General features: G+C 42.7%; 1 protein-coding gene across 1 annotated transcript in view; it reads right to left on the bottom strand.

Annotated features, from left to right (window-relative positions):
- RPA1 (replication protein A1) overlaps positions 1–20,302 on the bottom strand; it is a 210,108-nt gene that overhangs the window by 81,983 nt on the left and 107,823 nt on the right. Inside the window, exons 9-13 of the mRNA XM_069226140.1 lie at positions 17,148–17,216; positions 16,694–16,886; positions 16,026–16,165; positions 15,030–15,178; positions 2,918–3,050 (exon numbers count right to left, since the gene is read on the bottom strand). Of these exons, the coding sequence (XP_069082241.1) occupies positions 2,918–3,050; positions 15,030–15,178; positions 16,026–16,165; positions 16,694–16,886; positions 17,148–17,216 (684 nt within the window). The remainder of the gene's footprint in view (positions 1–2,917; positions 3,051–15,029; positions 15,179–16,025; positions 16,166–16,693; positions 16,887–17,147; positions 17,217–20,302) is intronic.

Raw genomic sequence — 20,302 nt, 5'->3', positions numbered from 1 at the left:
AAGCTGAGGTTGCATATCTTGCGACCACCCATCTGTGCGAATTTGCAGTGGCACTTTGGACAGAATTTAAAAGGAGGCTTTTCCATACTCCTTTAGGCAGAAGGTACAGCAGGGTTCCAGAGTAAAACAAAACCTGCACAAGTAGCATTCTGTGGCATGTGTACCATCCAGGTTCCCTAGGAGAACCTGTTCTTGGCATGGTCTTTGATTTCACCTCCTCCTTGGGCTCATGTCCTATTTCCAGTCCTCACCTCAGATTGCATGGACCCCTACTTATAATTTCCATCTAGATCACGCAAAAAGATTTTCTTGCTTCCGAACCCAGTATCACAAAAGAAATAAAAGAAATCTGAAGATTAAGACAACATACTTGGCATTGTTGGTCTGTGTGTAATTTCATAGGCTATGCCTATGGTTGATGCTGTTCCCGCCCTCCCCCAAAACAAATATTTTACTAAGTCATGATTTCTGGGTCCAACTACAAGATGGCAGATTTATGTAAAGTATGTGAGTGAATGAGAAGTTCACGCTGTGTAGCTCAGAAGCGCAGCACCTAAACAAGACCTAAGGTATGGAGGTCATCAGTTCCACACAGTAGATGACGCTCACAGCTGGTCTTAATGCCAGGGAGAGAAACGGCTGCAGGGAAAATAAAAATCAAAAACACCTAAAAGTATCAGGGCTAGGACCTTGTAATAAATCTGATGCACATCAGAGAAGGTTCTAAGACACACTCTTAGGCAGAAAAAAGATCTGGTGAGGTAACTCATCAGCACATGCGTAATACAGGCACACACAGCTCTCTAAGAGTTAAGGAGAAGTTATGCTGTTGCGCCAGTGAACCACTATGTGTCTTGAAGATCGCCCTCTAGTGTTATAGGGTCCAAAAGCCGTCGGCAACCATGACAATGTGAACACTATACCTGATAGACTGTGTGCACTTAAGGACTAGAGAATTGCTCGGACCACAATCGTGTTAAATTGTTTCATTGCCAGATGTTTGTAAACACTGTTCCATGCTACTCTGGCCCTTTTCCTGGTCTGATCACTTGAGCAAAGAGAACCTTGTCATTGTGTATGATACTAACAATACAAATTCTAGTATGTATTTATAATAGGGGACCAGCTTTTCCTTTATGTAATGTGTTTGATGACGAATTGTAATGTTTGACTGATTGCTTAACCTTAGGAAACCTCATTGGTTCCACTTGGGACTGTTGTTCTTGATGTGTTTGTATGCCATTAGTTCCAGGCAGTGTTTGGACTGCTCTAGTTCCTGACAAGCTTTTCCACAAGTTGGCACGGCAGGTGCAGTGCAGTCTTTGGTGCACCCTCTCTTTGCTGGGTCCAGGGAGCAGCAGTCAATCCTTCTGTCTTCTTTCCACTCTTGTAGTGATCTGAGAGCTGTGTGCCCCGAGTGCCACTTTGATGCAATTTCACGTTTGTGGGACCCACTAGTCAATGGAGCAACAGTTCCCACAGGGCAACCCTTCCACTTTACATGACTTCCTGGAGATTCAGTCAAATATAATCCCAGAGCACCCTTCTCTGCCTGAATCCAAGTTGGCTCAGGACTTCTTCCAGTCAGGAGCTCAGGGGACACACATGTGTGTACCCAGCATGATCAGCCATTCTTCCTGGAAAACTGGTTCTGCAGACAATTCCCGCTCTGGAGTTCATGCCAACATGTCTGGCTACACAAAGGAGCGGAGTGTTCAACATTTGCTTCATTGAGGCAGCAGCCTTTTGAAGCTCAGCCATCTGCGGCCACCGTCCCCTAGTCATCCTGCTAGAGGAGGTCACACCTCCTCCCACTAACAGTTTCCTTTGTTCCTGATAATGCTTCACTCTTCATAGGCAGCCTGGTATCTTGGGTCATAACCACTGCAGATAGTCAGAAAGGGCTGCCAGAGGAGATGTTAGACAACAACCTAGTGACTTTCTAAAGTCACCTTCCTATTACAAGTTACCTTAAAGCTGATGTAAGTAATGAGTTGGATTTAATGTAATGATTATTTTGATACCTTGGAGTAATATCTTTGCAGGGCCCAAATGAAAGTTAGCTTTTAGCATGGTGGGCAGTGTAACTCCATGTTAGCCAATGGAACCACCAGCCTACTAAAGTGAAAACGCCGATTTTGAGTTTTCACTGCCAGGGCAGATTAAACACAAGTAGACTATGCCCTTGTTTTTAATATTTAGCACCCTGCCTGGTGAGCTACCAAGGCTGTTCCTGGGGTGTGTTATTATGATTAGAAAGGAAGGTTTTGACCTGGCAAAAGGCTTTGTTTTACCAAGTTGGGCTGGCAGTTTTACATCTGTCCAACTAGGCTGCAGTGGCAGACCTAGAGTCGCATTTTCATCATGTCACTGTAGTGATGGCACAAGTAAGCGCTGCAGTCCACTAGTGAGAATTAACTCATTAGCCCCTGGTACCTCCTTTATCATATACTAAGGACAAATAGGTATGTTAAATAGACAAATAATGTACTAACCAATTGTACAGCATACATGCTTTTGGGCAGGGACAGTAGGGTCCAGTGCACTTGAGGCAATAAAAAACGACTCCTAGACCGTGAAAAAGTGGGGCAAAAAGTGCCCGTTCCCTACATCTATGTACACGTAAATTCTGGGGAAACCGTACAGTCAGTAGCCAAAACACACATGAAAACGTAAAGGCAAGAAGAGAAGAGACGGCTTCAACTGCCGGAGTACAGGGCTATTGTGTCCAGCTCAAAAATGCTTTGCAATGAACCCCAAGAACTAAAAAGTAATATGCTTAACTGCTGAAGAAACACACATTGATTTAGAACATTCAATAACCTTATACTTTTTAACCAATGACCCCAAATTCAGTCATTGAAGAACCAATATTCTCAGACCTTGAATTATATGCAGGCAGCGACACAAAGCTCACCTTTTCTCCGTGACCCAAGTTCTCCGATTTAACTTCAGACAGAGTTTTCCAGTTGGTGTTTCCACCTCCTGCTCCTCCACCTTTCATATCGGAGATAGACGACGCTTCCATTACCTGACCCTCCGAATCAAACCTGAGGAAGAGATTAAAAAACAAAGTTGTTACTTAGAGCCGCCTGGGGAGAGGAGCAGTGGAAAAATTATGCAAAAAAGTGAATTTATACAAAGGTTCAGAACACATATTACCACCTTTGGAGAGTTTTAAACGTAAGTATTAGGATATCATGGGCCAACAAAACATTCACTAGCAACAAAGTCAATGATCAACATCGGTTATTCAGTGTCGGTGAATAGATGGCATCTCTCATGATTTGTTAATTCTGAGAAAAACACTACCTGTCTGGACCAGAAAGTGTAAATGTCTGCACCATTAGACAAAACGAACACCTGTAGTGTTAATAAGTGTAATATAAAACGACAAACTGCTCCTAATGACCTCAAATACAACCACTTTTTAATCAGAATGCATTATTTATCCAACTGTACAGCCCACAGTACACAAAACCATTGAACTATGTGGTAGTAGAAACCGACCACAGATCTTCATTTCCAGCCACCCTGGCTGATGTGCAGAGCCCGTGGGAGACATCCTGTCCAAGCCCATGTTATGGACCAAAATCTCTAGATCACAATGCCCATCCTCCAGACTGAGGACTGAGAACTACAACACCACCATTCAAAATCCCTTCTGCTGGGCAGTGCACCATTTATCAGTGCCCAACCTCATGCTGTAGTATAGGGTGTCAAGAATCACGTGTCAAGCTCGCAGATGAGATGCAGCCCATAAAATCAATGTGTCCAAGCCTTGCCCCTTTAACTACCTCGCTCTTCCCCCTCCCCCCTCCCGATTATTTTCAAATTCCCTGGTATGGAAATAAGCATTACTTTACCAAGTTCTGCTTAAAGCCTTATAGCCATTACCTTATAAACAAATCACCTGGTGGGATGATCTAAAGCATTAACGATTGCATTACTTCTCCATGAGTGGCAGCAAAACAAATACTAACAAATCTTCTAGGCTATTCCCCAATCATTTGGGAAGTAAAACCTTTAAAGCAATGGTTCCCAAACTTTTGACTTCTGTGGACCCCTACTTTATCGCTACTGGAACCCAGGGACCCCCACAGAATCATTATTGGAATAAGGGGACCCTCTGCTGAGTCATTACTGAAAGCTGGGAACCTAATCTGTTCATATTATTTAATTTTCTTAGCAGTCGTGGACCGCCTGAAGAGGTTTCGCGGACCCTTGGGGTCCCCGGACCACAGGTTAGGAACCACTGCTTTAAAGGACTCCTACTTTTACTATGGCTGCCCTGAACCTCTACCAACAAAGAACGATAAAACATCTTGCTTTACTATCCATCCTAACAATTGTTTTCCATTCCTGCACTTAACGTTCAGACCCGGATGGACATGGTTTCAAAGCAGATACGCACCCAATGCCTTCTTGCCGCTTTCAACCACTACCAAATTCAGACATTCAACCTCTCATCCAGTCACCCGTAAAGTTTTGATAGTGCTTTACAAATTTGATGTATTCTAGTACAAGTGCTTTTCCAGTTTTAAACCGATATCACTTGTAGAGTTTTTATTCCCTTCTACTTAAAAAGGGTGTTAGGGCCATATCCACTTAATCCTTTTTCTGAAAACTACAAATAAACTCGTTCTGCCTGCGTTTATTAAACCCTCCAGCCAGAAATTCCAGGTTTGTCTTTTATTAACACAGAAAATCACAATTGTACAGAATGTTCAAACATGGTCTGATCACACATCATAAAAAAAAGAAAGAACAGTTAGCTACCCGTAACCCTAGTTCCCCTTCAGGGAAATTTCCATTGAAATTATAAGCAGTGAATTGTGTGGCACATGCGTGGGATCCTGGAGCACTTTTTAATTTTCTAGGCCTAATGTTAGAAAATTCAAATTAATTTAAAAACAATATAATAGCCTATAAAATGACCAATTAGCAAACACATGATATGTGCACCATTAAAGCTCCTTCTCTGCAATGGGGAGAAAATTCCTGGATTCAATGGAGCTTGTCCGGAAGGAGAACTAAGATTACAGAAAAGAAACAATTCCTTCTCTTTCAGGGGATCTTCACTGACAATCATAAGCACTGAACAGAATAACTAAGCCCATCCTCAATAAGAGCGCTGGGACAAAAAAAGGAAAAACGACTAACTAACCAAACAGATTTCTCAGCAAGGACAGTCACTACGTGTACATGGGCTCTAGAATATGAATCAAGACAGTAATATATCTTAATATATCTTAAATAGGACACCATCCTCCACAAACCTCCTGAACAATTATATTATTTGGAACTGAGCCAAGAGCATTTTCACACTTACTAAAATAAACTTTTGATTTACCAAACAAGGTCTCACTGGCTTTCAAGAGACTATCCATCAGACTGCTTCAAAGTACCCAAGCCTGTCCAAAAGAAACGAGCATTAGCAATGCAACGGGTCTAGCGTTTGCTTGAGTTAGAGCTGTTAGCGCTGTAAACTCCAAACCAGACTTTTTTTGCCTTACAACTTGAAGGGGAAAAAAAAAAAAGGGTGATCACGCTATGTCAAACGCGGCGCAATCGTGCTGAAATTGAAAACCAAAAAAACCAGAGCGGGATCATGCTATGTAAAACCCATCGCGATCGCGCTGTGTGGTAAATAAAAAGATAAAGTGATCCAGAAACCATGCTGAAAACATGGAGCCTCGTATGTTTTCAGTAGCTGGCCGGTGCGCTCGAGGAGTGCTAAACACCGGAAAAGGCAGGACGTATGCATGCCTTTCACTAACGAAAGCAAGCGGATTCTAAAGGCAAGCCCAAAAACCAATGAAAGTGACAGATGTGACGTTGGCACGGTTAAAAGCCCAAAGAGAGATTACAACATGGAGGTGCCCTTGTGCGCTCAACCCTAAAAATAGCTGACAAACAAATGTGTGGTTTTCCTTAAATCTTTGGTTCTGTCTAAATAAAACATAAGAACTCTCCAGATGTCTAACATAGTGAGATCTTACGGGCAGGAAAGCCGGATTCTGACAAAACGTAGGTAAAGAAATGTGTTGGTTTACATGGAAATCTGAAATTAGTTTAGAGATAAATTTTGGTGGTGCCTGCATGATTACTATGTTCTTATGTAACACTTTATATATGGCTAAGATGGGAACAAAAAGCTTAAATTTCACTAACCTGCATGCAGGAGTTATAGCTACAAGGAAAAGTACTTTCCATTACAGATGCTGTAGGAAAGCCTTGTGAACTGGTTCAACAGGGGGCCTAATAGCCATAAGAGTACAATATTCAACTGCCAACTAGGGGATGGCCTCCTGATAGCAGAAAACATATAATCATCTCTTTAAGAAGTCCCTCAATTTGTACTTGGAAAAAGTATGTTTTTGAAGGAGCTTTTATTTTATAAGCAGTAATACCTGACAGAGTTACCTTTATGGAAAAGAATTGTGCCCAACCTGGCCAAATTATGAACATATGGTGGTGATGTTTCTTCTTGGCATGTAGGGGTTAAAGTTCTTCTATATACACCAAATACAAAACCTCTTCCGTCTGAAGGAATAAGACGCTCGAATGTTCACACATTTGTGGGGAAGTTCAAAAGTCCATATTGGATGGTCTCAGGACCCAGGCTGACAAATCCAAAAGCAAAAGGTACAACTGAAGGATCAGGCCTGATCTTTTGAAACATTCGGTTTACTCAGCAACCTCCTAAATGGGTGTTCCGAGAGTTGAAGTTCTGAAAACCCCAACAGACCATTACACTCTTGTGCTATTACGGTCTGTCTTGCCCTCAAGTACAATAGTTTGACAATGACCACTAATAACAGGGGAACCGAATGCGAAGCAAACAGAAACCTCTGTGACCAGTCGATCCAGAGGGAAATCCCCTATGTAACTGGTAGGTAGCATCTAAAGGCGAAGTATGGACATTTTTTTTTAATGTCTTCTTTTGCAAAGAGGGCTCAAGGGAAATGCCATTTGCAGACCATATGCTGAACTGGGCCGTTTAGAAACACGTTGTGGTTCTCCTGGAAGTGTCTGCTTAGTGAGTTTGCTTGTGAATTCTGAAAGCTTGGATGTGAAACGGCAATAATCCTCAGGCACCTTGCTATGATCACTTCCAGACAGACTATGCTTCCTTTGACAGTCCCATGGATGGCGTCTCCCCCTTACTTGTTCAAGTAATGCATAGCTGTCCTATTGCCCATCTGACACAAGAAGGGAGACTGTATTGAAGATAGTATGGAATGCTTTGCGGTTAAGGTGAGCAGCTGTCGATCTTGCAAGGAAATGTCCTATCACATCCATCCCCTAAAATTATGTCCTTGAAACTGAAGATGGTCCATATGAGCACTACAACCAGTCAGAGAGGCATGTGTCACATCTTAATGGAAGTCCACACTTGACCACCATTTAAAAAACTGGACATATGAGGAGCGACTAAAGTTCCTCTGATCGGTCAGAATATTGGCAGCACTCATCATAGTCATGGTTACATTGGTCTCATGTGAAAACAAGCATGTGGAACAAAGATGATGCAAGATGCCATTAAACCTAGAAGTCTGCCTTGCTATAGGGAGAACTGTTTTTAGAAGATTGAGACACTTCAAATGACTACATAATACTCTCTCTTCAGAAAGAAACAAGTTTTCTTTCGGGTGTGCAACACTGCTCCCAGGTAGTTTATAGACTGTCCAGCATTTGATGATGGTCTTTATTGACATGTAAATACAGTCAATTCATAGTAGCGTGTCATTTAGAAATGATGAAAAACTTGTTGCACTTTTGCGTCTTTCACAAACCAGTCATCTAGATTTGGACAGACTAATGTCTTCATTTTCTGAGATGCGCCACTGCCACACACAATGAACCTCAGGAACTTCACTTTTTTTTTTGCGATAGGGATATGAAAGTAAGCGTCTTCAAAATCTATGCACACAGGCACTCCCCTCTACGGAGTGGTGGGTAGATTTGACGTAGCACTAGCATTTTAAAACTCTCTGCATCCATTTGTTTGCTGTATCGGACAAAAATAGGTTGTAACTACTGCCTGGGGCACATTCCTACCGGGGAGAAGGAACTTTTCCCGTGGCATGCTTCTGAAAAAGGCTGTTGACCTCTTGCTAAAGCCTGTCAAGTTGATATGGATTCAACTTATTTGGCGGTATTGCTAGAGGAGTAGCTTACAACCTAAAAGAATAATCTCTTTGCATAATAATCCGCACCCATTTAGCTTTTGTGATTTTTATCCAATCGTCCATGTGATTTCAACTGCTTCTCTTAAACAGAATAAGGGGGTGGGGAGGGGTGGGGGGGGGGGACCCAGCAACCGAGGTCACTGAGGGGTTGAACCCCCTGTGGTAAGTAGTGGCCATTAAAAGACCTGTAACCATGTTTCTTGTGCTGTCATTTTTTTACGCCAGCAGGCCGTACCATTTCCATCTCAGTCTGCATGTGATTCATTTCTTCATCAATGTGGAAGCTGAAAAAGAGCATTCCCTGAGGCATGGAGATTCACTGTTCTTTGCTGAGACCCTGATCTGAGGAAAACGAGATGGAGTCAAGATGATCATCTTAGTGCCTGGTCGTGGCAATAGTCATGTGATGTTAGAGCGGAAGCATCCAAGGTAGTACTAATAATTTAACTGGAGACCATCATCCCTTCATTTACTATCACCAAGAGGTCCGTGCCTCTCTTCATAGGCAAAGCATCACAAAAATGCTGCAGCAGTGGTAATTTACTAGATGGAGCATTTTCAAGGGTCTTCTCTGCGGCTGAGATGGAGAGTCTGCAGGAGGTCAGACCGAAGAAAACAAAGGATGTTGCTGTGCTTAAAGCTGGAGTGTCCGTTTTCCAGCCTTACATGCCTGCAGCCTATATGGCTACACAGCCCCACCTTTTCCCTTGATGTTCTTTAAGCAATGTTTGTTAAAGGTTTTTCCCTAACACTAGACGATTTGGTGACATCTTTAGTTTTTTTTTTTTTAAACAGTCTTTTTGTTTTTAAGAAAATACATGGAAATAGCCAGAAAAGCCTTTTAGCAGGCTACTAAATTCTTTTAACATTAGATTTGACTTTTCTAATGAAAAGTCAAGAAAATTATTTGTTTTTAAAAGGGCTTCAGGATCCTGCATGCGGGAAGAGCAATTCAGTACTTATGATTAGCAATGGAGATTCCCTGAAGAAGAGTTATTTTCTTGCTCGCTTCAAATTACCTCTTTTTCATGTAACCTAGCACTGCATTTGCTCTTTGCTACGGAATTAAACTGGCCGCTCATGGCTAGTTGTCCATTATTAGACTCAGACACGTGTATCAGAGCTGCTACAATCAAGGACCCACTATCCACTTCGCACAAATATTTTAAGATGTCCCGTCATATATCTTTTTAATAGTAGTTCTAGTTCTCTTCAACTCTACACTGGGACGCCACTTGTATTAGCAATTAATATGTGAATACCATTCCCCAGCAGTATCCTCCATAGGTTGTGAGCTTGTAAGCTTCACATAGTCTGAAGTTCGTCCACTGACCTCTGAACCACTTCATCAATTCTTAATTGAAACCGCAGCATTGAAAATCAGTCTTATCTTTGCACTGTACCAAGTAGTCAGAAAGTACATTGTAAAATGTTATATTGCAGACTTAAAAACTGGCAAAACACTATCAAATACAGACCAGAAAATGTTCAAATAAAAACCATTCTTGATCTGAAACAGCAGTACGATTTTGGCACTGGTAATACAAACTATGGACTTCTAGTCAGAAACACACAGGATATTGTCCTGTTCCAATTAGTTTAGTGTATGGGCTGGGATTCCAACTGGACAGTAGCTATCATCTTAACTCCAAAAGGCTGTCTCCAGGGCCAGTAATTTACGATTTCGAATTTAGAAACAAGGCCCCACTCCCGCTGCCTGCCTGAATGTGGAGAAACTTTAGTTTAAGCCGCTATCATTTCAGCTAAGCTTAATCCCTCTAATAGACTTAACATTGACCTCTGTCAATTCCTGCTAAACCGCATGGACTACAGAACGCAATTGTGTGTCTGGTTCCAGAGACCAATGGGCAGCAGCACATTCTCAGTGCTCTAAACAGGCCTCCACTGGCTTCCAATTAGCCTGAGGCTAGAGTCTGGGGCCTTGTGCGCAGGGCACTGTTTTACTCTGAGTCTCTACCACTAACCAATCACCTCAGGTGTTATGTGCTCATCCTTCATTCATGTGAGGGATTGAACAAATCCCCAGATTCACACAGAATGAAGGAGACTGAAACTTGGCAGTTCACATTACCACCATTTTAAATTCTACACTACAGAAAGCTGAAGATCTGGCTGTTCGCACAGAACTTTTGTATCCGTGGTTCTAGCAATGAAAATAGCAGTGACCTGAAGCCTTAACGGGTGTAATTGCACTTTATAAAACAAATCAATATAAACATACTTATTTGAAAGTTTTATAAACATTGCACTGTGTCCCGGGTCATTTGGTTGGGAGTGCCGAGGTTCTTGTCAGGGATGTTTCCTGTTCTTCAGAAGCAAGCCAGAGTTCAATTGTAGGCGAGTTTGACAAGTTCAAATTTGAAGTGCATACTAAACAGAATGCAGTTTGGCCTGGCTTTGAGATTTGTGTTCAGGGAATTCCATAACCTGTGGCCATGTAACCACAGTTTCAACAATTTGATCGTCCTTTGTTGATTAGGTGGGCAGCAGCTGAGTGTAGAGTCATCATAGGTTTAGAATTGGAGCCTATCAGTAGGAGGCTTTACAAACAAAGTGGACTTCCTCGAAGATGGTTTGTGCATCCATCAGCAGCCAATAAAGCGATTTAAGGGCTGGTTTAATGGGTTATGTATGTCTAAGTTTAAGAGATTTTGGTGTTCGGTTCTGAACTTTTGGAGCCAGACAATGAGCATAAACGATCTGTAAATATCCGAGGCATGGCATGCCATGACCCAGGCTCTCGCGAATAGGGGAAGGATGTGTCATGGGCTTGAGAACTGCACGTTAGTGTCTTTAATGACTGTGGGCATGAAAGAAAGTTGAGCATCAAACACAATCATTAGGTTTATTATGTTTGCAATATTGATAGAGCAGATCAAAAAACCTGTGGGCCGTTTGTAGAGCAAGGAGTCCAGTTGTGCTCTGAAAATTAGCATCTAGGTTTTTGCACCGCTCATGAAGATGCTTTGAGTCTTTTTGTGAATCTAATATAGATTGTCCTTCGACAACTTGGATTTCTTTCTTAAATGTCCCTCGGACCTCTTCATTTTTTTTTAGCAAGTTTTTCACTTTTCTTGTAAATATATATATATTTTTTTGTAAGAGAACAGAGGCAGAGAGTGAGACACGCACATGGATTGCAAAGTGCAAAGCATAGAAGCAAATACCACCACTCCACATATGGTAAAAGACAAAGCCCACAAGCAGCTTTTTCACTTGGAGTTTGCCCCTGTGAAACAGACAGAATTTCAGCTATGGCGCAAGGTTGCCCAACTGGTGTGTTGTTATTCCGTGACTGCAAGATTTGACTCCTGGCAAAAACAACGGACCCAATATGGGTTCTTACCTGAGCACATACCAGGAGCAATGTTGCCTCCTGGATGCACCATTCCTACAGTCAGGGGGCCGTTTGGTATGCAGCACTGCTCAGAGATGCTTTTCGAGAGGGCACTCCGTGTTTAATGATGAATAAGGAGGGCAAACGAAACGTCTCTACTTGTGTGCCATCTACTGTCAAGCGTAGGGCACTGCAAGTATCCATCGTATCACGGGACAGTTGTCTTTCATGTCGCCATGTAGAGATTTTCATCGCAACAAACTGCTGGCTGTGAAACATGTGAAAAGACAGCAGAAAACACACATTTACCCCTGAAAGTGGCAACAGACAAACCCCAACAGCAACTCCGCCGACAGACAAACACATCTGAGATCACATCACACCCTTTTCTAAGCACCACATACCGACTTCAGTCAAACCCAAGTTTCATGCTATGTTAATCATCTGTAAGCCGGGAGAAAATCGAGAGACGCCTGTATATGCTAAATGCATTCTCCTATTCAACCACTAAAGACGACCGGTTGTAACCGCTACTTAGAAATACTTCAACAATCCACCTAAAATCCGATGACACTGGTCAACTTTCGTACCTCGCCATACCTCCCTTCCACTTCATCTTTCCTCAAACCCAGAATACCTCCTCGTGGCCTTCATAGACAGACACACACACACAGACTCTCTTAAACCCTATGAAAAGTGAGGTAGGCATCATTGCAGCACACTCACGATGGGCATACCGCCTGGGGCTACGCTGGCTCAGAGGTATGTTTTAACCAACCATTTGTATTTCAAAGTCTGAAATTCTATTAACTTGTCCAGCTATCCATCCAGTTAGTCTGACCCAAGGCCCCGTGGAGATGGAACTGACAGACATGACAACAGTTGGAGATTTAAATTGTTACAGTAAAGATGCGATGCCCATCGCGACTCTCGACAAGCAGGGCACAGGAAGAGTTATCCGTCGCACCGCAGAAAAAAGCGCACTAACGGTTGAAAAATGGTTAAAGAAGTCCAACACCTGCAGTGATGTTGCTGTTAATGTCTTAGAAAGCCGCAAAATGCTCAACACAGTTTGATTAGGAAGACTGTCCTTGGATTGGAACTTGTAAACTACACCTAAAATACAAACTGAGCCAGGTCAAACCTGGCTGCAGACCAGTTATCGACCTGACTGGTCTAAAAGTGCCCCATGGACACTACTTTCTTGGCATGAATTAATTTTCAAAACAATCTTTCTCAAATGAGACAAAGTTTAGCTGGGGCTCAAGACTGCCCCTTGTGTAATTTTTGATGTGTATTGGCCAAGAAATGTTCCCCTGCCCATACTTGAGTTTTTCAAGATACTTACTCACAGAAAGAGACAAGTTACAGGAATGTATCATCAGAATTCTTTTCCTATCTCCATTCAACCTCGCATTTTGTGTGGTTAACACTAAACCAAATTCTGGAAGTGTTTTTGGCACAGTCTCGATAGTATTTGGTCTTTCTTATTCTGCACTGGCAGTATGATCAGGCTGTTTGCAAAAGGTGGTTGTTGAAAGCATTAAAACCTCTGTACTCTAGGTTGAAACCTACATGCAAACCTGGAATTGCAGGTTTAAAGTGACAGTGATTCAAATGCAGCCTCCAATCACTCAAATACAGTTGTGCAAAATCATGCAATTTTTTTAGGTGAAATTTCATTAAATTCCATGGGATTTTTTTATTACCAAATTATGCTATCATATTAAAATGTGGTTTAACAATATCAGTATGTATCTCACGAAAAAAAGTCTTCCACAATACCAGCAATGGACTAGTTCAAGGAGAAAATGTCCTTCTGGTACCTCTAAGAGACTATGCGAGGTGTATGACATTGCATAAGGGGAAAATTTGAAAATGTCACGTAATATGATATTTGGGAATTTTGCAGCCAAATTAAAATTTCAACTGAGGTTGTTTCATTTTACATGGTGTGTGAATCCTACATAGGATTAAAGTATTGTTTTTTAGATTAAAGTATTTACTCCACTTCAAAGACTCTAGAGAGTAAACAGCGAGAGGGGGCAGGAAGCATCTGTCTTCAAACATGTGATGGTGTGATAAGCAGAGAGTGGGGCACGTCACCTGCTAATCTGTGCTCTTGCTCAGGACGTGATAACTCTCTCAACTCTGCGCATGCCTTGATTTGTCCACAGTGTCAGGAAACGCATTCCCCTGGTCACCACTCGACACCATCTTCTCTTGGTGGAATATACTTTCAGGCCCCTTCTTTCCACTCCAGCTCCCCTGCAGCACTAAGAAGCAGCTCAGGGTAGTGTAAGTGCTCTAACAAGCAGCCACAACGACAAGATCTGACTGTGGGAAACTTAACTCCTACAGTAAGAAGCCAAACAGCCCTCATGCCCCCCCATCTCCCCTCAGAGGTTTTTGCTTTTTTGGAGTGGGGATGTTTCCAGTGACGGAAGACATTGTTTTGGGGCCAGATAAACCTTCACAATGCTTGATCACTTTGAGCTACGTACGTCACATCATGCCTTCCTCTATCTGACAAGATAAAGCGTTTGCAAGAACAACAGTCGTGTGAACTCATGCTGTTCCCCAGTAACACAGCCCCCAAACTATTATTTATGGTTCGATCTTTTTCAGACTTTAAATCCTGAGATGTGACAGATTGGTTCTATTCTCTTCCACATTAAAGACAACTGTTTGTAGAAGTGGAGTTTGATTAGTGAATCAGACAACAGGTTTCAGGTGTTACATTTACCCTTTCAAACGTAAATGCAGAGATGGAACTCTAGGCTAGACAAAGGGACCTTGTGGAAGGAATTGTATGCTTGCCACGTGTCCACCACCTGTGTACAGTTTAGCAAGTTCTCAAGGAAAGATAACAAATGTTGACCGTCAAATAAAGGGGGACAGATTGAAGAAAGTGCGTTTCATCAGGGGCCCAGTTCATACTATTGTGGTGTACAAGCACATCTATGTCAAACAGAGCCATTGACTATAAAGCAAAGGGCAGATACCAGGAGGAAGCGGTCGGTTGGGCAGTTAGCTGATTAAATTTACGTAGCTTGGGATTTAACAAAATGGTTTGCAGGCACACAAACCCAGAACAAATAGAAGAGCTTTAATCTGCAGGACCTCATTTGTGAGGCAAGCAGTCTGACTGAATGGGCTACCCACCACTTGAAGGTATCAAGGTTCCACCACACACTCCGCTTTCTCCATGAAAGGGAAAGAGAAATTGAGCTTTAAAAGGTTTCACAATCTCAAAAGAATCTTGCTCACTGCAGAACAATAAAGTTGTTAAAATGGCCGACAGCATGATTTGTTACATGATGATCACTTATTAAAAATGCAAATTTTTCTGATAATCTTTCTTGATGCCAAATTACTACTAATAATCATACTATACCATTGAAAGTATATGTACTCCCCTTCCCCTCACCACCCACCCCACCCAAAAACCAACAAGCTGGTCCTTCATGGCATACCATCCACGAAGTTTGAAGGCCTCTGGAATATCGGGGTTGAGGATGACCGTGCTGGAGGACAGCACAGAGATAGAACGTCCTCCGAAGTCTGAGAGCCGCGCACCTTTGATGGCCACCACTGGCTGCCGGGAGCCATCAAACTTTTCCGCCTACAACGGAAGACATGGGTTATGGGTCAAGAATCACAGTAAACAAATCCACAGTGCTATACATTCCCCTCCTATTTGCTTAATCACTAAGCAGATGCATTAACATATTGCCCACTGTGGTAAAACAGTATCAATCTTCCCAGCAAACTCCCAAATTAAACATACCCCTGACCATATCACGCACACATACCAAGCCCTACACAATACGGGAACAGAATACTTGGACAGCTGCATACCGTTTCTCCAATACATGAGACACCTATGCTGGGCCTCACTCTCACTCGCAAAAGCAAAACTGGAGGTTGCTCATACTCCTACATCACACCCAAGACCTGGAACAACCTCCCTCAACCCATCGGAGCTTCCTGCTCACTTCTTGAGCTCTGCAAGAAGCTGAAGCCCTGACTTTGTGTATAAACATCTTGGGGACCACACACCTGCAAAAGCACCTTCATACCCTTCGAGTGACTAGGTCACTATACAAATCAACATAACCTAACAACCCAAAAGTATAAATAGCCCTCATGTTCCCCTCCTCCACCCCCCCTTTCCAACAGATATTATCTTGATCCTACTAACAGTCTGAGAACTTCATGCAGCAGACTTTGCTCTTTCAATTCATTAAGAGAAGTCCATATCACTGACCATGCTCCAGGCCAACATCCAAGGGGAACAGCTAAAACTAACCGCAGAAACATTGTATCAAAAAGCTCTTTCCTCAACCTGCTCCGAGTAGAAAGGAAATTACACTAGAAGTATTAGATTAGTATAGTGCTGTAAAAGGTTGAAAATAGCATGTGATAACAGTGTCAAAAAAGGACCAATATATGTTCACCAGAGCACTTACATCCTCTCCCCAGAGAGTGGTAGACACCATTTTTCCAGACGTGTCCATCAAGTAGATGTTCCGTTTGGAAACCTCACGATTGTTCGATTTCACAGTGATTTTAGTGACATCTTCATAGCTCTTACATATTCCAATGATATCTGAAACACAGATGCCATGCATTACGCAAAAGGCCAGAGTGCAAGCACAAAAGACCAGATATTGTAACTAGTTATGGCTTTCTTCAACAGCACAGACTGTAGACATACACCACAAAGTCGCATGCAGACACCACCTGTCCCAGGGTAGCGTTTATTCAAATTACATTGGAGCAGGATGTGCTCTAACAAGGGCCTCTTAAGTTCTCGCATTGTTTAGGTTGGGTCTTCATTAGTTCATAGCACAAATGCTAAAGCTGATGTTTGAACCCACATAGCAAAAAATATTCTCCTTGTAACAAAAGCCTGCACAGTATTTGCGGTCCTTCAATACACACCAAGAAATAAATAAGGTTTTATTTTGGTTGTTCCACAATTACTCCCGCCACCACACCCCGGGATCGCCTGCCTATATATCAAACTATGGAGCCCTTGCACTTAATTAGCCACTCTTCCCCCTCCAGTAATCTAGGCTAATAGTCAATGCATTGCACTATGTTCCCTGCCCTCGCTTCAATCCCCAAGACTTACCAATCATAGAGTCTTTGCTTTTATTCTCCAGATCATTGATGAGCACAAAATCAAACTGTACACTGGGGACATCAGAGGAGTCTTCACAGGGGATAACAGAGGTCTCATTGTTGAACGTCATCTCATAGTCATTTTTTACTGCTGTGTACTGTTTATTGGCTATCTTCAGAGTGCCCTTGGAAAAGTAATACACCTGGAAAGGAAAGCTGGTCAGTGAGCAAAGCTCATTTTTACTGCTCTCACGCAGAGCAAAACAGCTGCTCACTGGAGAAACTTGATTAAACAAAGATCTGGCAGGGATGTCCAATCAAACCAGCACTCCAATCAAAAAGGTATCCTAACCTGTATTACCAGTGCCTGGCTTAGAGCTAGACACCTATATCAACACTCTACCCCCAGACACCATCAAAAATTCAGCCACTCTCCCAACGTAGGATGAAAACACAAACGATACCTTGTTCAGCTCGATGAGGGTGTAGAACTTGTCCACCTGTTCATTGAATGCTGTGGCTCTGATCTCACCCTATGGGAGAAAGGCAGGCAATGAGATCTAGGCAACTAAACAGCAAAGACTTTCATCATAGATACTTTGCAAGGACACAAGCTTCCTAAAATGTACCAGAGCGAGATAAGAGGACGAAACATTTCTAAAAATAAAATGTGGCATAGAAACAGAACAATGAGACTGGTTAAAAGAAACAGTCTCCTTCAGGTCTTATGCCATCTCTATGAAAAAGCAGGTGAACTATTTACAGAGGGACTTAAAGGTGTGGCTTAAGAGAAAAAAAGCTGGAAGTTAGTTGAAATAGGCAGCATGGAATTAAGTGCTTGAATCATCCTGAATTGCTCGTAATTCTTAGCACGTTCCTTATTTTTTCCTCATGTGTCATTATAGATGACAGCATCCCTCAACTGTCGCTACCAGGGGAGAGTCCAACAAACTATAGAAATCTTGGCCAACTCTTCCAAATTAAAGTATCCAGGGCCCAGGGGCAATGAAGGAAATAATAAAAATCAGTGACATTACCCAGGACCAACTACATGCCCCAGGACATGGAGAAAGGGCCAGATCCCTCAGATACAGTCACATGGCTGACATTTCTTTTTCACTGCAATGCATAAAGGGGAAAGTGTCTACTGGGAATAAAAAAAAAAACATTTTTACCGTCACCCCCGAATATCAATGAACGTAACCTATTCCTACAGGGGCAGTCACTCAGTACATTTAAACAGCCCCGTTCATTTGTGACACTAAATACATCGAAATAATACCTACTACAGGTTCCCTGCTTTTATATTACTTCCCAGATGCTAATACTTGTGAATTCGAGTATTTGCCACCTTGCAGGAACTGATGTGGACATGTGAAGCATTGCTGATCCATGGAGGGCAGGACATTTGTTATATGCTTTCAGACTTCTGCTTCACATTTTGTTCATTACCCACAGGATGTAGGAGTTCCAAGAGGAGACGATTGGGGAGTTTGAGGTAGTGTCCCTTAGGGATCAAGTTCAGGTTTGGTATTCTCACTACCTAGTCTGCAGGATTCATACGGCCAGCAGTTAACAGTGTACCTTTGTTTGCTCAGAGAGCTTCTCTTATTAATAAGCACAGACCCTTCGTCCAGCTATAATAAGAAGGTGATCAGGCCACAAATCCGGTTCACTTACCTCAGAACCTGCTGCATTGGAAGTTGACCTTATCAAAATATAGAGGAAAAAAGCTAAGTGTGTTTGTTTTTTTCCAAATCCAGGACCATGCAGGTCAAACTTCTTCATACCGGTCCTCTGAATTTCTAGATGCTTCGATAATGGCAGATGAACCAAACGAACATGATCACATGACAGACGTTGCATGTTGTAGTTCTGACAAAGGTCATTATGTGGCCACAGGGCTACCAGACAGTCGCTGCCCTGCACTCCTGAAAGAATCTGGCAAACACCTTGGCTCCTGCACACTTCATCACAAAGGCTGTTACCAAGTAGACGAGGATGGCCGTTCTTCTCGGATATACCACACTGCACTATGCTGAACAGACTGCATGCGTTTATGCAGGTATTCCTACACTGAAATAGAAAGCACCCTCCAAAGTATCACGGCTCTGTGAAGCTATTAATATAGCATATGTGCAGTGCATAAAGGACAGGTAGCAGAACACAATGGACTGAACAAAAGAGTTAATGTGGTGATGCACAATGCCATAGAGCTTTAGGGGCAACGCTTGCAAGGGCAGCATGAGGCCAGGTACCACAAGGATGTATGGACTATCAGGTGTCGGGTAGCTGTGGGTACCAATTACTAAGTTAAAACAGCAAACATCTATCTGATGAATGTCATAAATCGGTCACCACTGCGTGTACGAGAATGGAGAACTGGTTGTGGCCATGGATCTGTGATGTGGTACATCACTCTGAGAATTCAGCATTTAAAACATGACTAAGGTTTCATATTTGGAATTCTAGCGTTGGTAGAAAAGCAAGTAATTCTCTGCAGGAGTCACTGAGCAGAAGAGTATTTTCTGCACTGTATACGCACAAGAGCTAAACAAAGTGCTCCAGCAACTGTCCAAATCCAACTTTGCACAAAGAGGGAACTAAAATGCATGCCCGCCTCTGCTCTTTGTAGCGCTACTTCGAGCCAGACCATAGTAGGTTCCATATTCCTAAGATTCCCCTCCGCCAGTGATCTCCGAAGAATCTGGCCTGGGATCTATTAACAAAGCAGACTTGTTAAATGCAACGTTCAGAACCATGAATGTGAACGATCCCTTCTGAAGACACGCGGCGAGAAGGATTATGCCAGCTCGCTGATTAACTTCTGATTCCTGCCCAGCCTTTGAAGTGAGCCATCCTTCCGACAAGAACACCCCAAGGGCAGTGACTGGGAAAGGTGCACGAGGACAGCGTTCACTACACCAGGAATTAAACCTTCCATACTAGGGTATGCTTGTCAGTGGGACTCAGTGAAAGCAGAGGACATGGCATGTGACGATACATACAACAGAAGCTAGTAAGAAACCACGATATTCAGGGATTTTTCCATTCTCGTCAGGGGTAGCAGGCGCTAGATAAAAGCAATCTAAATGAAAGCAAGCAAACATCCATAAAGCCTTATGACCCCCAAAGCCTCGAAATGTTTGGGTAGTACTCCACTCATTTTAGGTACCATTCACCTTCAAAATACAAACCGCACACTCAGTCCCACACAGACCTCACTCAAATGTCACTACTCCCAATATTCCACTGCTCACCATAATCCAAATACAGCTGCTGTATAGCATGATAGTAAACATTTATTTTTTTCCGCTGATAGAGGCGCATGATCATCATAGATGAGGGGGTGAATGTGAGCTACTATGTCCGTGCTGTAGCCTTTAAGTCGCACACACAGGTATCAGAAATAATCCTCAGTCTGTGTTTAACGACCCCGTCAGTAAGGATTCCACAGGCAGGCCAGTCACTCAGATTCCCTGTACACAGAACCATTGTTTTTTTACTGGGTACATGGCCTCCCCAAATAATACAAATACACCCTTGCTGGGCCGCAAAGGAGACACATATACAGTGGAAATGCAACATGAAATGTTGGGACATGACTAGATCTGCAGAA

The sequence above is a fragment of the Pleurodeles waltl genome, chromosome 3_1, assembly GCF_031143425.1.
Source record: "Pleurodeles waltl isolate 20211129_DDA chromosome 3_1, aPleWal1.hap1.20221129, whole genome shotgun sequence".
NCBI classification, from domain to species: Eukaryota; Metazoa; Chordata; class Amphibia; order Caudata; family Salamandridae; genus Pleurodeles; species Pleurodeles waltl.
The sequence above is the reverse complement of the archived record's forward strand: the minus strand, read 5'-3'. Positions and strand labels throughout refer to the sequence as shown.